Consider the following 21,776-nt stretch of genomic DNA (forward strand, 5'->3'; position numbering starts at 1 on the left):
CGGGCAACGATTGGCTCTCGCCTACCGGGGGCTTCTCTCACCGGGACTTGGGACTCCCGGGAAGTGGACTGGCAGAGGAGGGGGCTAGCTAGCTGTCTCTGCGGACCAAGGAGGAGACCCCCCCCGCCCCCCGGTGTGAGGCGCCTCACGAGGCCGGGTGGGCTGGCGAGCCGACGAGGCGGCGGAGGAGGCTGTGAGGAGTGTGTGGGACCAGACCCGGGACAGAGGAACCATGGCCCCGCAGAACCTGAGCACCTTTTGCCTGTTGCTACTGTACCTCATCGGGGCCGTGATTGCCGGGTGAGGAATAGACACTCGCAGACAGCAGGGCCCGGGGGTCAGCCTTTGCTAGGGGGTGGTAGGGGGTGGGGGAAGTGGCATTGCCAGACTGAGGGAGTGGAGAGGGGCGTCGCTGTGGGTTGGCGGGGTGGCGGAGGAAGGGGTAGTATGGGCCAGACTAGTGGGGTGAGAGGAGAACCGTGGGTGACACCAGTGAGAGGGCGTTAGGTCCAGAGAAGGTCTTTGGTAGAGCTAGGTTTGCCCAGAGGAGTGGGAGTTGGATGCATTGCCAACGGCATTTGGGGGATGAGGGAAAGAAGGTGATTGTGAACTGAAGCAGTGTCACGTAGAGCTGGGGAAGAAAGAGGGATGCCTGACTGTAAGGAAAGGTAGTGACAGTGCCAGGCTGAGGTTGGGGGGGATGGACGTTTGTTTGATCAAAGAGGTGGGTTGCTGTGCTCCGCTGAGCTGGAGAAGCGGACGATGCTCTATGCCAAGCCTGTGAAGAGCCATTGGGGGGCTGACTTTAAAGTGGGTGGATGATGCCAGGCCGAGTTGGGACTGAAGGAAATTGGATGGGGAGGGGAACAAGAAGACCCTTTGGAGAGCCCTTGTACTTCCCAGCTTCTTGAGCTATTTATTATCTTAAGTTGCTTCGTCTTTAACATTCTGGCAATGCTACTGTTAGGACATTTATGTGGCATAATCTTTTTAAATTAGGAAAATCATCCTTTGAGAGTGTTATTTGACTTTTAGAAAAGTCAAAATCATTTGGAGCAAATGTAGAGAAAGGGGGGAAGAGTTAATTTGATTATATGGTTATTGCCTAAAGATAACATGAGACCATAAAATAAGGAAGTGGTTTTCTTGACTGAAGGTGGTTCTGAAAGAAGATGCCACAGACGTTTTGAATAATCTAAAAAGAAGTATGTAGCCTCTTACTGTGATTACTTCAATATATAAGATTCATGTTCTGGTGTTCTCTTTTTAGTCATTCTTTGTGTGTATATGTGTCACATAAACGTTCATTTTCGTACCGCTTTGCTCAGATACAAACCTAAATGTAGAGGAAAAATAAATCTTTTACTTTTAAAAATGTAACATGTAACTCTGATGAAGTATTCTCTCCCTCTACTTCCCAGACGAGACTTCTATAAGATCTTGGGGGTGCCTCGAAGTGCCTCTATAAAGGATATTAAAAAGGCCTATAGGAAACTAGCCCTGCAGCTTCATCCCGACCGGAACCCTGATGATCCACAAGCCCAGGAGAAATTCCAGGATCTGGGTGCTGCTTATGAGGTGAGTCAGGAAAAGTGATAAAGAACAAATAAAATCTGTAGCTCTAGAAAAAACATACAATACAGAGAAATACTCTTTTCAGCTCACATATATTTATTTAGAGACTGAGTCTCACTTAATTGCTTAGGCTGGAGTGCAGTGGTGCAATCTCTGCTCACTGCAACCTCCGCCTCCCCAGTTCAAGCACTTCTCCCACCTCAGCCTCCCAAGTAGCTGGGATTACAGGTGCATGTCACCACACCTGCCTAATTTTTGTATTTTTAGTAGAGACAGGGTTTCACTATGTTGGCCAGGCTGGTCTCGAACTCCTGACCTCAAGTGATCCGCCCGCCTCGACCTCCCAAAGTGTTGGGATTACAGATGTGAGCTACCACGCCCAGCCCAGGTCACTTTTATTTAAAAGTAGATGGTCGATAAAAGTAAAAGTAGTACTTGATACTGTATTGTACTAGATATTACATTCATGTTAGTAGGTACCATTTTCTGCCTTTTGATGTTAATATTTATTTTAATAAGGAGAATAATGCTGCAAAAGAATAAATGAAAGATTGGTAGATTAATAAGTAGATCAACTGATTGGTCTGTCAGTCAGTCAGTTTGGGAGCTAGAGCCAAAAATAAAAAGAAAGCCTTCATGAGAGTTGCAAACCTACGTGTTCATATGAACTAGACAAATAACATGCAGGGCAGGTATAAATTAAAACATGGCAGCGGATATTCTGCCTCCATGTTGGGAAGCAATAAGGATTGTTGAGGACTTTGACAAACTGAAGCCTTCTGGCCCCATTTCAAGGGAGCAGCTGTTACCTCAACCCTAGCCAGTTTTTGTCATACTAATGCAAACAGTATGTTCCTAGATGATTTAATTTTTCCAGAAAAGTTGAAAATCTAGACTTTTATGTAAGTTCTGCTTGTAAAAATGTTGGTAACTAATTCAGTTAAATTTCTTTTTTACGTAGATCAAACAAAGCACAGTTTTAATTTGATTTTCTAACCTCTAGTCTGGGGACCAAAACACTCTCCATTTGTATCATCTCATTTAACCTTCACTAGGACACCAGGAAATATATTAGAGCTAGGCATATTTTTATTCTCATTTTCTAAATGGACACAGAAAAAAATTAGTTGAACTAAAAGTCATAGAGCTAAAACTCCCGAATTTAAGTTTAAATTCTTATATATTGAGAAGGCTAAAAACAAATTGAAAAATATTTTAGGAAGACACAAACCTTGAAAGGAAGGCATCCCAAGATCTCTTAGATTAAAGAAACAATGGAACTGAAACAATGAGTTATACCCAGGTGAACCCAAGAGCTGTTGGGGTCCTTTTTCTTTCAACACCTTATGGGATCCTATGGGACAGAAATTCTTTTTTTTTTTTTTTAAAGACATAGTCTCGCTCTGTCTGCCAGGCTGGACTGCAGTGGCACAATCTCGGCTCACTGCAAGCTCCGCCTCCCGGGATTTACGCCCTTCTCCTGCCTCAGCCTGCCGAGTAGCTGGGACTACAGGCATGCACCACCACACCCGGCTAATTTTTTGTATTTTTAGTAGAGACAGGGTTTCACCGTGTTAGCCAGGATGATCTCGATCTCCTGACCTCGTGATCCGACTGCTTCAGCCTCCCAGAGTGCTGGGATTATAGGCGTGAACCACCGTGCCTGGCCAAGGGACAGAAATTCTTAACCTGAGGCACATAAATAAACTTCAGAAGTCTCATGGCCCGTCCTAAATTATATGTAATATTTTGTTTCTTGTTGATAATATGGATTCCATATTTTGCACTGTATTTTCCATGAATAGTTCCCTTGTTTGCTAGGAACCCAATACTCAAAAACATTTTCTAGGGAAGCTGAATTTACCATGCTCTCTAAAGAATCTTCATGTTCTTTATCCATGACCTAGGCACACTATACAAAGGTCAATCATGAAATTACGGCTTATTTAACTATAACAACCCTTTTAGCCACTAGTTTAAGTTTCTTTTTTCTTTTTATCATTCAAGCTTGATTGCCTTTAGTCTTAGGTAAATTAGTGTTCACAAATTAGAATCCGAGTACAATTAGGAAGAATCTTTTGTGAATACAAATTTGTTTTCTCTACAGAGCTAGGATTACTGCTGGCATTTTAATTACTTGAGAATCTGTGTATTGGTTGGCCAATCAACTAAAAACCTTTTTTCTTTTAAAATAGTTTCCAAGACCATGGAATAAAATTGCATTCCTTGGTGGAAGAAAAGTGAGGAGGAAGTGAATGATAATAAATGACTTCACGAGTAGTTTTTAGGGGGTTATTACAGAAGCCTCTGATGTCTAAAAAGAAACTGACTTAAAACTAGTCTTTGGGGGTTTTGAAATGGTGTCTTTTATAGTCTCAAATGCAGGGTTCATTTCTTTTCCAAGATCAGATCAGAGAAGTAGACTAAAAGTGAAAATATTGGAGATCCAGATAATAATAAGGGTTTTTTTTTATTTTTAAGTTAGCTGTGCCCATTTCTGCTTCCCCAAAATACCTATTTTCTAAAGATATTTGTGAAAACATTCTTTCCTCTCCCTTTTTCTATCATAGTGGCTTTAATCAAGTACTGTGATCACTTCTGGAATAACCCATTTGCCTTCGCTTTTAAGAATGTTCACTCTCTTGTATACTCAATTTCTATTTATCCTTTCAAGGATATCTTAAATGTTAATACATTTTTTGCCATGACTCCTAACACCTCATTTGGGCCCTAAGCCAAAAGTGTGTCCTGTGTGAATATGCCTTTCTTTTAAGTCAACAAGCCCCATCTACTTTGAACCTCTCTTTTTCTGGGCCACCGTGAGTATGATTTTGAAATAACTGTCTCCTTCAGCCTCTTGTCTAAGTAGGAGTTTATAAATATCAAAGGAAGATTTTAAAGCCATTTAATTTTCACAAGTATATATGTGCATATATATCAGATTGCTCGAAATAAAAGAGAATTTTTGCATGTTGAAGACAAATTTTGAAAAGGATGGAAGCTTATTTTGTTGTTACATTCTTTAATATTATACAGAGAGGAGGCATATAGTCATGATTGTGTATGTAGTTCTCTGAAACTTAAAACTTCAAGAATTATTTCAAGCAATGAAATTGACCTTAAATAACCTTCATGGAGTGTTTTCACTTATTATTCTCTCTACATTTCAAACTCAGAACATTACAAACTTAAACATATATATATGTGTGTGTATATATAGATATACACATACACATATACTGCATATACTCCCAGAGAAAATCCCACAGATAGAGGGCTATTTTGAACTGTTTCCCTAACTGCAGAGAACAAAAAGACTCCAGACAGCAAACAAAACAAAAAACACCCCAAGAAACCAAACAAAACACAGTTAAAACCAGTGGGCCAGGGCTCAGCCCACGATGCTCTACAGGGAAAGGTAGTTGCTGGTACCCATAAGGGAATATCAGCTCAAAGGCCAAGACAGCTGGATACCCGAGAAGGTCAATCATCTGCCCCGCAAAAGACAACAAACTGAATAACACATATATTTTAAGCAATTGTACTTTGCTTACAAAAAGATTAGACAGACCAGGAACTTAAAACAAGCATGATAATACTTAAGGAGGTAAGGCATTAGTAAAATGATATAGAGTAAGAAATAATGCAAGAATCAAGTAGAAATATTATGCATAAAAATATGAGTTGAAATGAAAACACAGCAGATGGGTTGTTACTAGAATGGATATAGCTGAAGACTGAAGTAGTAAGCTAGGAGATCAAAATGAGGTACCTCCCAGAAGGAAGCAGTGAAAGATAAAGAAACATAATTTATTTTTCATATTTAAAAGAAAGTTAAGAGCAGATAGCTCCAGAAATAGTCCTGGATTGAGTTTCCTGAAATAAGGAGACATTTTCATTAGGTTAATCAGAGGATTGGATGGTAGCCACATACCAGGTTTTGAAGGCGGTGATTGTTCCTCAGGGGTTATGCTTTACACAGCTCGGATTTCTTAAAAGATAATCATTACATGAACTACTTTAACTCAGTAACATTTAATTGTGGCTTAGAAATGCTGATATCATACACTTTATTTTTCGGTTCTCTTGTTTTCTTACTCCCATCTCTACTTCTCCAGCTTTAGAATTTGAGTCATTTAAGTATGTGTTTGCTTCATTCTACGTATCTACATATACTCCCAGAACTTGTACTGTTGACTAAGAATAAGAGGTTTATATGTACCTTCTCTGTCTTTTTGAGGGTAAGAGGGAGTGATCAAATGCACAAAATTGAATCAATTATAATCCTTGGTTCATGATACACTGATGTCATTGTTTTATCAACCAGCTTAAGAACTAAGTAAAACATTACCATGACTTAATCTGCCTACATGCCACTTCCCTGTTCCATTACCCTGCCTCCCTTCACAGGTAACTACTGTATTGAATTATGTCTTTATTGTTCTTTTGCCATTCTTATTTTATACATATATATATGTATAAAAAGCGGGCAGCATTCTTCCACAAGTGGATTTCTACAAATACCAAAAAATGAAAAAAGGAGGAGGAAAAGATATCAGTGTAGACCTCTCTGGAGGGCCTGTCATTTGATTTCCTTGACTTGACAATCTCCTAATACATGCATCTGTGTGTGTGTGTGTGTGTGTGTGTGTGTGTGTGTGTGTTGGGTAGGGGGTGTTGTAGACCTGTGGGGCCAAGTTGTTTTGAAGCAATGGAACTGAAACAGTGAGTTATACCCAGGTGAACCCAAGAGCTGTTGGGGTCCTTTCTTCTTTCAACACCTTCCGGGATCCTATGCGACAGAAATTCTGTGTGTGTGTGTGTTGGGTAGGGGGTGTTGTAGACCTGTGGGGCCAAGTTGTTTTGAAGGCAGTATAGTAGTTAACAGCATAAGCACCAGAGTCAAACTGCATGGGAAGTAAACCTGAGGAATCCATCTTACCTCTTTCCTGTTACCACTCTGACCTTCGCAGCTGCATTACTAATCTCAGGTATTATTTTTTAGTGACTAGGCGAGTTTTGACAACTTTAAATTAAAAACATGAATTGAACAATGTGGAATGAACAATGCATCAAAGAATTTAGTCTTAGAGAAAATAACTTTGTAAATATGCCTTAATACAGTACATAATGGAAACTACATTCTATTAGAATTTTAGATCCATTGTCAAAGTAAAAAGAAATGTAAATATGACTGTGCCTTAACTGGATATTATCAGCTCGTGATCTTTTCCTCCACTGGCTTTTATCCCCAGGTTCTGTCAGATAGTGAGAAACGGAAACAGTACGATACTTACGGTGAAGAAGGATTAAAAGATGGTCATCAGAGCTCCCATGGAGACATTTTTTCACAGTGAGTAATTCACCCATCTGCAACGTTAGTGTCTGAGAGAGGGTCACTTAGTGATTAAAGAATTCCTCTCATTCCCTAGTTCAGAAGCTTTTGATGAATGGTACAAGTTAGCTGATCCAAAGATCAATTATTGTCCTCCTTGTGGGAAGATAGTCTATTTTCACAAAGCTTCAGGAAAGATGGATGGCATTGAAAAGACATTCCATCTAGCCAACCGTATCAGTTAAATCAATGCTGACAATTTGCGGTGGGGACCTGTGTTGGAAACCAGTTCATCCTTGCCTACTTGCTATCTTGGAATCTGCAAACCATTTAATGAGCAAAATTATTGTTAGCAGAGATAGAAAAATTCCTACTCCCATACCCAGAACTGCCTCTCTCTCTCATCCTATCAACAAGTGAGGGTGATTATAATAACCAGCATTAGGGGAAGGAATTATGGTAGAGGCCCTTTATCTCTTGCTTTCTGGGAGTGCTGGGTGGTTGGAATAATAAACACCTTTCCTCCTCACTCTTTGAACCTCTCTTTATTGAGCATTTGAATTTCCACATTCCCTGATGATTACATATACTAAGAGACCTTAATCTGGGGTTTCAGATCTGAAATTATAAACAAAAAGATGTTTGAATCTGCATTTTTATGGGGAGAGTTCATTGTTTTCTTCAGATTCTCAAAGGGTTCTGTGAACCCTTCCCCAAAAGAAGTAAGAGTCACTTTTGCATACAGTAGTTACCACCATTTAGTGCTTGGCTGGAGGGCCGGGGGTGGGGGAGTAGATTTTTAGGACCTGTAAAGATGTGTGAGTAACATGATTAGGACATCTTTTTCCCCCCCAGGATCAATTTGGCTGTCTGAAGTAATCCCTAGGGGATACCAGAAAGAGAAAAAGCTTCCCAGCCCCCACCCTGTTCTCTCTCCTTGCCTTTATTTAAGATTCAGGGAATTCATTCACCTGAGTTGGTTGGTGGGAGAGGGAGTTATATAGTTATCATCATCGCTGTGCTAATATCTGAGTCTTCTTAATAACCCCAAAAATTAACATTAGATTAAACCACCTGTAGGATTGAAGGTCACCTTCTTTGTTGATCTCAAGTTACTCTTTCGTGACTTACAAAAATTAGTTTGGGTCTTATAGAGGCTAGAACTTCCTTCTCCTTAAGCACTAGGATTTTACTAAGGCTGGTGCTTTTTTAGCTTATTTAATTACGTACTCAAGATTTTTGTGCAGAACAGTAGCTTCTTTCAACAAGTTCACTTCTAAAAAGCATGTAAAGGGAACACTATATATATTAACATCACCGATAAGAATTTCTTAAACTAACCATTAAGTTTAGCATTACACAAGTTTATGTACACTGTACTCTTTCTCAATAAGTCCACCATCTTCAGATTTTTCCCAATATTGAAAGATTATTATTTCATTGGTTGGGTCCAACATTGAATTCATTGGCATACTGTGTGTGTATGTACTGTACTGTATGTATGGGCTATATTGTATTAAAAAGTGAATATTTTTGTAGTAAGGGACCATATAGTTACAATATGGTTGACAGTATATAAATTTAAAATGATGTATGATGTATGACTCCATTGTATTAAAAAATACCTTGTAGTTTTGCACAATGCATTGGTAGAAACAATAGTTTATCAGTGTAAAGAAAATGAGTTAATTGTGAAACATGGAGTCTTGATTTTTTTTTTCCTGATGATTTTGCACTTACCTTTAGCTTCTTTGGGGATTTTGGTTTCATGTTTGGAGGAACCCCTCGTCAGCAAGACAGAAATATTCCAAGAGGAAGTGATATTATTGTAGATCTAGAAGTCACTTTGGAAGAAGTATATGCAGGAAATTTTGTGGAAGTAAGTTCAAACAATATAGCTGTTCATATTGACTCCCAGAACTTGTACTTTTGACTAAGAATAAGAGGTTTATATGTACCTTCTCTGTCTTTTTGAGGGTAAGAGGGAGTGATCAAATGCACAAAATTGAATTAATTATAATCCTTGGTTCATGATACACTGATGTCATTGTTTTATCACCCAGCTTAAGAACTAAGTAAAACATTACCATGACTTAATCTGCCTATATGCTACTTCCCTGTTCCATTACCCTGCCTCCCTTCAGAGGTAACTACTGTATTGAATTATGTCTTTATTGTTCGTTTGCCATTCTTATTTTATCATGTATATATGAATACCTGAATAATGTATTGTTTATTATATTGTTTTTGACTTTTTAGAAATGGTATTTTATTCATTATTTCCTGAGACTGGTTATTTTCACTCACTATTGTGTTACTAGGATTCACCCGTGTTGCTTATTGCTATATTGTGATCATAATTTATTAATAGGCATTTTTGTTTCTTCCAGTTTTATTCAATTCCAAACAGTGCTTTTATGAACTTTTTAATCCATATATCCAGGTTCAGATAAACAAGAATATCTCTTGGGTGGATATGCTTGAGAGTAGAATTGCTGGGTAATATGAACCAATGTTCATTTTTACAAGCTAATACTGTATTGTTTTTGAAATTGATTGTCCTGACGCTTCTACGTGCAATTTATGAGATCCTATAGATTCACTGCCTCACGAATACTTGGAATTATTAGACTTCTTAATTGTTGCCCATCAAATGGGTATAAAATATTATCTCATTATGGTCTTGTTTTACATTTTTTTAAGTTACCAATTAGGATCAGCATCTCTTTCTGTGTTTATTGGCCATATTTGTTTCCTCTCTTTTTTTTTTTTTTTTTTGAGACGGAGTCTTGCTCTGTCGCCCAGGCAGGAGTGCAGTGGCGCGATCTCGGCTCACTGCAAGCTCCGCCTCCCGGTTCACGCCATTCTCCTGCCTCAGCCTCCCGAGTAGCTGGGACTACAGGCGCCCGCCACCGCGCCCGGCTAATGTTTTGTATTTTTAGTAGAGACGGGGTTTCACCATGGTCTCGATCTCCTGACCTTGTGACCCGTCCGCCTCGGCCTCCCAAAGTGCTGGGATTACAGGCGTGAGCCACCGTGCCCGGCCTGTTTCCTCTCTTATGAAATGCCTTTTCATTCTTTTGCCTCTTTCTTACTGATTTCTAAGAGTACTTCACTCTTGCTGCTAATTCTTTGTTGGCTGTATGTAATGCAAATATAGCCTGTGTGTTTGTAACTTGTCTTTTCATTATGTTTAAGATTTATTTCAATTTTCAGCAAACAGAACTAATTAATTTTAATGTAATCAAATCTGTCAGTCTTTAATGGTTAGTTTTTGTGTCTTGTTAAAGAAATTCTTTTTTGTTCTAAAATAAGAAAGCAGCTGTGTGCAGTGGAGCACACTTGTAATCTCAGCTACTAAGGAGGCTGAGGTGGGAGGATCGCTTGAGGCCAGGAGTTTGAGGCTGTCGTGGCCTATGATTACATCTGTGAATAGCCACTGTACTCTAGCCTGGACAACATAACTGAAACTTATATCTGAAAAAAAATTTTAAAATAAGAAAGCTGTTCACCTATATTTTCTGCTAAAACTCTGGAATCTTTTAATATGAGGTTATTCATCTTTTTTAAATTCTGGAAAATATGTCTCATAATTTTTTTACAATTCTTTTATCACTTCTACTTCTGTCTGCTCTTAACTTTCTTTTAAATATGAAAAATAAATTATGTTTCTTTATCCTTCACTGCTTCCTTCTGGGAGGTACCTCATTTTGATCTCCTAGCTTACTACTTCAGTCTTCAGCTATATCCATTCTAGTAACAACCCATCTGCTGTGTTTTCATTTCAACTCATATTTTTATGCATAATATTTCTACTTGATTCTTGCATTATTTCTTACTCTATATCATTTTACTAATGCCTTACCTCCTTAGGTATTATCATGCTTGTTTTAAGTTCCTGGTCTGTCTAATCTTTTTGTAAGCAAAGTACAATTGCTTAAAATATATGTGTTATTCAGTTTGTTGTCTTTTGCGGGGCAGATGATTGACCTTCTCGGGTATCCAGCTGTCTTGGCCTTTGAGCTGATATTCCCTTATGGGCACCAGCAACTACCTTTCCCTGTAGAGCATCGTGGGCTGAGCCCTGGCCCACTGGCTTTAACTGTGTTTTGTTTGGTTTCTTGAGGTGTTCTTTGTTTTGTTGTTTGCTGTCTGGAGTCTTTTTGTTCTCTGCAGTCAGGGGAAACAGTTCAAAACAGCCCTCTATCTGTGGGATTTTCTCATATATTCTATGTTGTAGTTACTGTTTCCTGGAATCCATGTTTTCTTGTAGTTTTTCCAGGGTACTGGAGGAGACAGCTGGTAGCCTGTGCATATGTGCCATTTTGACAAGAAGCGTATTCTTCTTAGTTGTAGCTGCTTCTCTGAATAATTGAAAGAAGAGACGTAGACAATCACAGAAGATGCAACTGACTTGTAATACTGTTCAAGCTGTAGGAGAAAAGGGCATTAAAAATATTCATAAACCAGTGAGATTGTTTAGATGGGAGGAAAGAGGTGAGCCTAATTAGCGCCCATGTTCCCTTCCAAGCCTGTTCTGCAGTTGTCACTAATACACAGTAGACATCACTTTTTGCTGTTAGTGTGTTCCCGAACAAACTCTTTTTTAATCCAACTATTGTAAAGGCTGTAAATGGCTTTGCTGTTTCAATAACCCCATGTTAAATGCTTTTTTTCCTTTTTTTCAATCCTGCTCCTTCTGTATATAAATTATTTTTTAAAGAAAAAAAAATTACCTTGAGAAATAGGATAGCACAATAGTTAAGAAGCGTGAACTTTGCAGCTAGACTGCCTAGTTTAGAATCCTGGCTCTGCCATGTATTAGTCATGTGGCCTTGGTCATGTTACTTAACCTTTCTATACTTCTGTTACCTCATCTGTAAAATGAGGATAATAACAGTACCCATCTCATACAGTTGTGAGGATTAAATGAATATGTAAAAGTGTTTGGCACATTGCTTGGCATGTAGTAAGTGCTATAAAGTGTTTGCTCTGATTACTGTTATTGTTGCTATAATTTACTCTGTTGACCTGGGCCTTTCATGTGTTGGTAGGCTTTAAGGGATTTTTCTCCAAGCATTCATCATTTTGCTGTATGAGAACATACCTTGTGATTAGATGTTTGACTAATTAAACAGTCAAAACTAGGAATACATTTCTGCATATATATCAGTTTTACATTCTTAGAGGGATCAGAATGTTTGATTGCAGTCAAGTACAAAGAGATGGTCATTGTTTCTCTTCCTATGTGTTAAAGTATCTGAATGGAGATAGCTCCAGAAATAGTCCTAGACTGAGTTTCCTGAAATAAGGAGACATTTTCATTAGGTTAATCAGAGGATTGGATGGTAGCCACATACCAGGTTTTGAAGGCGGTGATTGTTCCTCAGGGGTTATGCTTTACACAGCTCGGATTTCTTAAAAGATAATCATTACATGAACTCCTTTAACTCAGTAGCATTTAATTGTGGCTTAGAAATGCTGATATCGGCCGGGCGCGGTGGCTCAAGCCTGTAATCCCAGCACTTTGGGAGGCCGAGACGGGCGGATCACGAGGTCAGGAGATCAAGACCATCCTGGCTAACACGGTGAAACCCCGTCTCTACTAAAAATACAAAAAACTAGCCGGGCGAGGTGGCGGGCGCCTGTAGTCCCAGCTACTCCGGAGGCTGAGACAGGAGAATGGCGTAAACCCGGGAGGCGGAGCTTGCAGTGAGCTGAGATCCGGCCACTGCACTCCAGCCTGGGTGGCAGAGCAAGACTCCGTCTCAAAAAAAAAAAAAAGAAATGCTGATATCATACACTTTATTTTTCGGTTCTCTTGTTTTCTTACTCCCGTCTCTACTTCTCCAGCTTTAGAATTTGAGTCATTTAAGTATGTGTTTGCTTCATTCCTGTTTGGGGCCTGATTTGTACTCTTCAAAGAGTTTTGTCAGCTTTAGATTTCTGAGGGATAGATTGCCAGAGAAGGGGAAGTTTCAGTCCAGGCATATGTGCAGAGCCTTGATCAGTTGAGGAAACAAAAGCCTATTTTACACAAGAGAGAAGCTGATGTTGTTTATGTGCTTCCTAGGTAGTTAGAAACAAACCTGTGGCAAGGCAGGCTCCCGGCAAACGGAAGTGCAATTGCCGGCAAGAGATGCGGACCACCCAGCTGGGACCTGGGCGCTTCCAAATGACCCAGGAGGTGGTCTGCGATGAATGCCCTAATGTCAAGTAAGTGAAGCACCTTCTTTGTTCTACCAAGAAACACTTGTTAATTTCGTTTATCTAGTCAAACGCTAATGGTCCATACTAGATCCTTTTCTGTCCCCTCCCCACTGCCATGTTCTGCAAAAGGATAGAGCAAAAAAATGTACATTTTTTTCTGAAGTATTTCTTATAACTATCTCCTTTTATGTTTCTGAACTAACAAGCAGTGCCCTTTATTTCTGATATATTTTCAACAAGTATTAATGCTTCATTTTCTTCTTTCTTGTACTATTAGAGCAGCCTTATATGTTTATATAATGTATAGTAGCTTCACCCTGGATTTTAGCATATAGAAGATGTAAAAGATTATCAGATAGTTTTGTCAAGTAGAGGCACACTATAGTCTTCCAAGAAAAAGCTCTGATAAAATAGATAAAACTTTATATATATATCTGATGTTTTGTTTATATTTTCATTATTTTTCTCCTCTTTTAATTCTCTTTACTTCAGACTAGTGAATGAAGAACGAACGCTGGAAGTAGAAATAGAGCCTGGGGTGAGAGACGGCATGGAGTACCCCTTTATTGGAGAAGGTGAAATATTGATATTTGATTTTTTTATTGTCATAACTTTCTGCTCTCTGCTTGTTTGTGAATACCTCTCATCCCTGCCTTGCTCCATCTTAATGTTCACATAGTAAATGCATATATAATTTCCAATACCCTTCAGCCAATTTTAGGATATACAAAGCTTTTTGTTTAACTGAAGCAGTAGCATTACCATTTATCCTTTGAATGTCATGGCCAAAAGTTATTATGAGGTAACCTAAGTTTCCTCAAAATTTAGGGTGTTCAGAACTTAATGAATTTTAACTCAGCAATGAAAGAAGATATGTAACTCTAGTTGGCATTAATAAGATGTTCTCAGGACCTCACCTTTAGACTTAAGTTTAAAACTCTAAAAATAAAAAAAAAAGCTTTGAGACTTAGGTTCAATAGACCAGTGAATCATTCTTGGTTTAGGAAATGGGTCAAGTTATGTACTGCTGTATCTGAGGCAAGGGTGATGATTTCTAATAATCTGAAACTTGATAGAACCAGGCAGAGACACTGCCGCCACAGATTTGACAGATCAATGCCCAAAGTAGTGGATTAAAAAGAATTATCAGTTGCCAAATAGATTTGTGGTATTCAACTTGTATGATTTACAATATGCTGTAATCTGCTCTGACTAGGTGAGCCTCATGTGGATGGGGAGCCTGGAGATTTACGGTTCCGAATCAAAGTTGTCAAGTAAGTAATCTAATTTTAGAGGTCTTCTTAGATGAGTCAGATTATAGAGGTGTGGGTGGCCACCAGAGCAGTTAGAGACTTTTTTCTCTGTTTCTTACCCTTATTACCCTAGACCATGATTTGTAACTCCTCTACAAGGCTGAAAGCTTGGGGTTGGGCCCTAGGATTGAGCCCCAGTTATTTATTTACTTAGGACTTACAAATGCAAAAGATGTTGAAAGGAAAGAATTGATAAGTAAGGATTTATAAAAGAGAAACAAGATAGGGAGTCAAAGCTGAGATTTTAGCTGAAGAACTATGGCACCATATAAGAATAGGAGACTTTGCCATAGAAAGGACTTTCCACGTAATATGCAGCTTCTGTGAAGAGAGAGCTTTTCTTTTGTGAGCTTCTCTTCAGCATGAAGTGCTGCTTAGACAATTTTGCCTGGGACTCTGGCTTTCTTGATTAGTATTTCTCTCTTGTTAGCGCTTTGGAAACCAGTAATATCTCTGCATCTATAAGGAGTCATCAAAACAGGGTTCCCACCAGAATATGGAGAAATAGCCGCCCACTGTCTGGGACTTTTCCTTACTGCACTCTTTAATCTCAGTGTTGTTTTCCCCAGCTTCTTTGCCTACCTTGTCTTTATCATCACTTCTTAGAGAAACTGGAACGTGTGTTGTTTCCTGAATAAACCTGACACCTTCCTTGTCTTTGCCAGAATTCCTTCTCACTCTATTTCCCCTTCCTTCCACCCATTTTATCTGCATTTCTACAGCCAACTTAGTCTTGTGAGCCAGCTCAGGAAACTTCTATAGACCCATTTCTGAAGATGATCTCCCCAGAAACTTTCTTTCTCTCTTTTCCATAATCTAATGATTATAGTTTTACTTATACTCTGGCTTTTGCTGATTGTGTGTTCCTTAACAGTAGCATTTAATAAGACTTAAACAACTTTATATTCTCAATACTACACACAAAGGTATGTCTAAGAAATGTTTATGGTTTGAAAGAGTGGTGTTCACCTTTTTCCAAGATTTTTCTAACAACTCTTTGAACTTAAAGTGGAAATTAATGATTTTTTACCTATTCTGTTTTTAGGCACCCAATATTTGAAAGGAGAGGAGATGATTTGTACACAAATGTGACAATCTCATTAGTTGAGTCACTGGTTGGCTTTGAGATGGATATTACTCACTTGGATGGTCACAAGGTAAACAAACCAATTTACTTGTTCTCCCTCCTTTTGAAGCCTTTATGTGGGTAGTTTTGAGATGTATCAGCTGTTTCAGTCATTGAGAACCAAAGGGACTCCTTTCTCAGTCGGATTCTCCGTCTGTACTTACTCTGCTGCTGAGCATCCTGCAATAACAGTGCCAGACCTTTCAGCTACTCAGAATGGATTGCACAGCCTTTGACAGTCTTGTCCTTATAGTTTCTATTGATGAAAACCTTTCTTTGTTTACTTGTTTTTGTGTTTGATTTTTCTTCTTTAATAAAATCCTTTGTTCTTGACTGACATTGTCCTAATGATATTTCCTTTGCTCCTTCGTTCTTTCTTTTTGCTGAGCTGTGACATTAGCTTTGTGTACCAGTGCTCACTAGAAGCTGTGTGATGTACTTCAGATGTACCGCTCCTGCTGCAGTGCATTCCCTTTTGTTTTCTAGGTACATATTTCCCGGGATAAGATCACCAGGCCAGGAGCGAAGCTATGGAAGAAAGGGGAAGGGCTCCCCAACTTTGACAACAATAATATCAAGGGCTCTTTGATAATCACTTTTGATGTGGATTTTCCAAAAGAACAGTTAACAGAGGAAGCAAGAGAAGGTATGGCATATGAGTGAGTGTGTGTGTGTGTGTGTGTGTGTGGTGTGTGTGTGTGATGAGAAAAGGGTGGCAATAGAAGCAGAACTCTACAGTGACATGAGACATCAAGACATCAATCATTAATGCTAGTAGAACACTAACATAGGAATGAACTCATCTTACTTTGTAAAGGCGATATATTAAAAATCCTACATCTTTGTGTTACAAAAGCCTGTATAAGCTGTGCTTCGAAACCTAGGGAGTGATAGAGTATGTGGGAATGAAATAGAATCCCTTAAAACAAATGAGCTGGACCACTCTGTAAAAGGGAAGATGAGGTAGACAATAGAAAGATTAGAAGCTTATGGTTGCATATCTAGGATGACTGGTTGAGAAGAGGGCCCCACTGGGGGTCCTAAATAGTAAGAGAAAGGAGAGCAATGAAGGAGGTAAAAACTAAAAAGAGGATACAGAAGAAGGAATGGGAGACTTAGCTGAAGAGTTTTCTTTCCCTTTTGATTGCCTCTTCTCATTCCTCATTTTGCAGAGCTTTGTGGGACATGTATGTGGTATGTGGGCCTAAAAGAGACAAGGGATCATCCTGGAAACATATGTGCATGTGTGGGATTACCTACATGTGATTATGTTGGAGATTGGTAGTTACTTAATTCACATCCGTGTTTGTCATAAGGCCTTTTATGAGCCTTTTCTTGAAATATGCTCTTTAAACACCAGGAAAGTAACATTTTTTTGTTAATGGAATCATTTGTTCATTCATTCTTCAGGTATCAAACAGCTACTGAAACAAGGGTCAGTGCAGAAGGTATACAATGGACTGCAAGGATATTAACAGTGAATAAAATTGGACTTTGTTTAAAATAAGTGAATCGGCGATATTTATTATCTACAGGGTTTTTTTGTGTGTGTTTTTGTTTTTATTTTCAATATGCAAGTTTGGCTTAATTTTTTTGTCTAATGATCATCATGAAATGAATAAGAGGGCTTAAGAAATTGTCCATTTGCATTCAGAAAAGAATGACCAGCAAAAGGTTTACTAATACCTCTCCCTTTGGGGATTTAATGTCTGGTGCTGCCGCCTGAGTTTCAAGAATTAAAGCTGCAAGAGGACTCCAGGAGCAAAAGAAACACAACATAGAGGGTTGGAGTTGTTAGCAATTTCATTCAAAATGCCAACTGGAGAAGTCTGTTTTTAAATACATTTTGTTGTTATTTTTTTCATGACTCCTGTTTCTTCTGTGAGCTATTTGAGTTGTCCTCCCATCAAGCAAGATGGATGCACAAGCATGCAAAAGAGTGATATAGATTCAGTCCCCATGCCCAATTACATACACGGCATCTGCTAGAAAGGAGCTTGGAAGAAACTGGTTGACTGGGGTCCATGAATGAAGGTTACACAAAGATCTAATTATCCCTGAGGAAGTATATTTTCTCTCATTTAGTTTGGGAATAATAATCTGGTATGGACACTTTACTGTTTAGGAAGCACCTTTCATGTACATAATTTCAGTTGACCTCATGGTTAGAAAGCCTTTGGTTTGTTTAGGAACAAGGACTACCACTGGTTCTAGAAAAGGAATTTAGAGTTGCAAATTATGTTTGCTCCTCTCATGGCACCTAATTCAGATGCTATGTGATGAGTACATTTGACTTTTGCATGTCCCTCATTTTCATATGTATAGTCACATCACACTCCTCGTGTACTTTGGACTTTTTTGATCTCTGCTAGTGAGTATTTCAATTCATTGTGTGCAGAGCTGCCTTCTAGACATCAGCATAGTTCCAGCAGCATCCCTGCCTTTGGCTATACATATCTTAGAAATCACCAGGTGCGGTGGCTTACACCTATAATCCCAGCACTTTGGGAGGCTGAGGCGGGTGGATCACGAGATCAGGAGTTCGAGATCAGCCTGGCCAACATGGTGAAACCCTGTCTCTACTAAAAATACAAAAATTAGCCAGACGTGGTGGTGGGCGCCTGCAATTCCAGCTACTCAGGAGGCTGATGCAAGAGAATTGTTTGAACCCGGGAGGTGGAGGTTCCAGTGAGCCAAGATTGTGCCACTGTACTCCAGCCTGGGCGACAGAGCAAGACTGTCTCTAAAAAAACAAAAAAAAAATCAAGTGAAACCACATAAATACATATGTAAATTTAGTGGGCTTTTTGTACCTGTAAGATTCGTTACATACTGAATTGCCTCTAGTTGAGCATTTCTTAGGAGTCATTGTCATTTCCTTTATATATCTTAGTCCAGGCGAAATCTTGATCATTATTTGCACTTACTAATCCCCATTTTGCCAAGATGTATGCAAGGGTCAGTCATGATACTAAGAGCTAGAGCTACTAGTCTTGTTGAGAAGGCCCCATAGGGATAATGTGTTTCCTACAAAGAAGAATTTTAATAGGGCTTTGTCACTTCTTATCCATTGTCTAGATTGTCATGATTTAATGAGTTAAGAATATTCTTTCATTATTGGACTCAACTTCAGGTAGCTTTAAGTGCTTTATCTGAGGCACATTGCATTTTGGAAAGATATATATTAAAGTTCCATCAATTTTCTTAAGAAGGTAAAATAAACACTATAGAGGAAGGATGCTAGGTAATTAATGTGGAAGAACAGATAATAGTGTCTTCAGTTCTGCAAGGAAAAAAGCCATTCCAGGGAGCTATATAATGAGACTGAAAGGATGCTTAGCCTGGAATCAGACTTAACCGCTATGACACTGAGGAAGCCTGTTAACCTCAGTTTTCTCTGCAAAATGGAGACAATGAAGGGTGATATTTTTGTGCTTGGTCGTTTATGCATCTTAAACATCTTTTTGGGCTATTCAGAGATTTATTCACTTACGCATACTTCTGCCCCTTATCTGCATTCACTATTGGTTAGGTGCTGGATTGCCAAATCCTAGATGGATGTTAGTGCTCAGAAATCACTGAAAAGGGAACAGGATATGGAAACTTAAAACCTGTCTGAAAAGTTCCATCAGGTGTTACTAGAAATGGGAATGGAAAGATAATTTTATTCTATTCCTTGAAAAAAAGCTGCTATTGGCTCCAGTAGCAACCTTTACCGTGAACAAAAGATATCCAAGGACTCTGAAAGATAAGCAAGAGAAGAAGACACCATTTGGTAAGTGTTCACTTTTTAAAATTCCAGTATTTTAGTCACTGAAATTGTCCCAGGACTCACAGTGAAGGGTTCGACACAGGTCACAGGCAGTGGGCACCTATACAGCTTCCATCATGATTTTAGATGTCAAAGAGCCCTGACCCTGTCTTATTCCATTAAGAGAAATAAAATATTTCTGAGTAGTATAACTTTAAGCACAGTTCCTCTAATAATGCAGCCAGCCTGAGAATGACATAATTTGGGGGCAGTCTCATCACACTGAGTGTCAGTGAAAACCCTCTAGAGCTGCATAGTCCAATCTGGTAGCCACATGTGGCAATTGAGTACTTGAAATGTGGCTCATCCAAACAGAGGTGCTATGAAGCATAAAATACACACTGGATTTTGAAGACTTAGTGTTAAAAAAAAGTAAAATGTCTCAATTTTATATTGATTACATGTTTAAATGATAGTATTTTGAATATAATTGGTGAAATAAAATAGATACTAAAAACGGGATATATTACTAAAATTCACCTGACTTTTTTTTTTCACTTTTTAGAATTTGGCTAATAGGAAATTTTAATTAATTACATATGTAGTTCACATTATATTTCTGTGGATTACACTGCTCTAAAGAGTATCGCCCAGCCTGCGCCAGGTCACTCAACAGAAGTTGACTAGTACTTTGGGATAAAGGGCCTCATATTCACTCCTATTCAGTTACCTCCCCCCAACTCAGTCAGCCCAGTTGTCCAGTCTGTTACCATGTTTTGGGATGTTCCAATTCAGTCATTCAGTATGAGCCTCTCCACCTGAGGTTATCTGTGCGTTGTATTGACTGAGACATAAGATTTTCATCTAAACAGTGAATAAAAGCGCTAGCTAAAGAATTGAAGCCAACTGTTAGTTAGATTTTGCCACTGAAAGCCTGCTCCAGATTGACAGTCATCTGAACATCAGGGTAGAGTCATATCAACCTCCATAAAAATAACTGATTTTGCATCTAGCCATATTTCTTTTATCTTGTCCACACAGGTATGCTGAGAGACCTTGTTGAAATCCAGTTAGACAACTGCCTATTAGGAAATTAGGTGTGTCTGATATGACTTACTCTTTGTGGACCCATACTGGGCCCTAGGGATCTTCACTTTCACATTTAGGTGATTTTCTCAGTATTCTGGAATTGTCTCCAGTCCAGAAGACAGGATTTCCTTCAAAGAAAGTGTTTCTTATAATCAATCACCTCTTCCCTCTTGGGCTTTCCATTTCCTCATAAAAGGGTAGAGGGTTCACTCTACCCTTTTATGTTGAAAACATCATTTTTTGACAGGATAGAGAAACAAAACGGGAGGTTTTATATACCATAGTGGTTATCAGGTACATGCTCTAGAATCACACTGATCAGATTCAAATTCCAGTTCTACCATTTACTAGTTGTGCCTTAATTTCTCCCTCTGTAAAATGGTGATAATAATAGTTCATGTTTCATAGAGTTGTCGGTTGATTTGACATTTACAACTGTAATGCCTCTCTTGGGACAGACAGGCAATAAAGAACGAGTTAATAATATATGTTGCACAACTGAGGTTTGGGAGGCTTAGGATTTTTTAAAATTTTCCTTCCATCTGCAATGCATGATGTTTGTGTGAAGGTGGCGCTAAAATAATGTGAGAGCTATCGGCTCTGGAGCCCCAGACCTTTTTTTTTTTTTTTTTTTTTTGGAAAGCCATTTTCTAGCTATTGCCACTAAAAATCAGGATATTAAGTAAAACAATAATAATGATAATTTTCAATGCAAACTCAATAATGCATTTAATGACCCTCCTCTCTTAGCCTCCCTTAATTCTAATGTAGGCAAGGCAGATTCCACACAGTCTGGATTTTGATTTGGAGCCTGATTCTGCCAAATAATAATAATAATAATAAATTAAGGAATAGTTCCTGACAATTAGTAACAGTTATGGAAGCCCCTGCAAGGGGCCAAACTAGGTGATTAAGAATAAGGCCAAGTGCGGTGGCTCACGCCTGTAATCCCAACACTTTGGAAGGCCAAGGTGGGTGGATCACCTGAAGTCAGGAGTTCAAGCCCAGCCTGGCCAACATGGTGAAACCCTGTCTCTACTAAAAATACAGTAATTAGCCAGGCTTGGTGGCATGTGCCTATAGTCTCATATTCAGGAGGCTGAAGCAGAAGAATCACTTGAACCCGGGAGGCAGAGGTTGCAGTGGGCCAAGATTGCGCCACCACTGCACTCCAGCCTGGGTAACAGACCGAGACTCCGTTTCAAAAAAAAAAAAAAAAAAAAAAAGATCATGTAATTAAGTCTTCTATGTTTTCTACCAGTTAGGTAACATTAAACTAGAACAGGAAATGTGATGATGTTTTCAGCAAGGTGTTTGATGATTCATCTTGTGGTATCCCTGGGAATACCACATAGTTGGATTCATAACTCACTAATT

The 21,776-nt window shown here is 39.0% G+C and overlaps 1 protein-coding gene across 1 annotated transcript; it reads left to right on the plus strand.

Moving 5' to 3' along the window:
- DNAJB11 (DnaJ heat shock protein family (Hsp40) member B11) lies at positions 1–17,426 on the plus strand. Its single transcript, XM_033211974.1, has 10 exons — positions 1–300; positions 1,422–1,578; positions 6,831–6,928; positions 8,657–8,789; positions 12,984–13,126; positions 13,613–13,695; positions 14,337–14,394; positions 15,479–15,590; positions 16,046–16,205; positions 16,970–17,426. The coding sequence occupies exons 1-10, from the start codon at positions 233–235 to the stop codon at positions 17,032–17,034; spliced, it is 1,077 nt and encodes a 358-aa protein (XP_033067865.1). The 5' UTR covers positions 1–232; the 3' UTR covers positions 17,035–17,426.
- The last annotated feature ends 4,350 nt before the right edge of the window (positions 17,427–21,776 follow it).

Source organism: Trachypithecus francoisi, unplaced genomic scaffold, assembly GCF_009764315.1.
Source record: "Trachypithecus francoisi isolate TF-2019V2 unplaced genomic scaffold, Tfra_2.0 Lachesis_group0, whole genome shotgun sequence".
Classification (NCBI taxonomy): Eukaryota; Metazoa; Chordata; class Mammalia; order Primates; family Cercopithecidae; genus Trachypithecus; species Trachypithecus francoisi.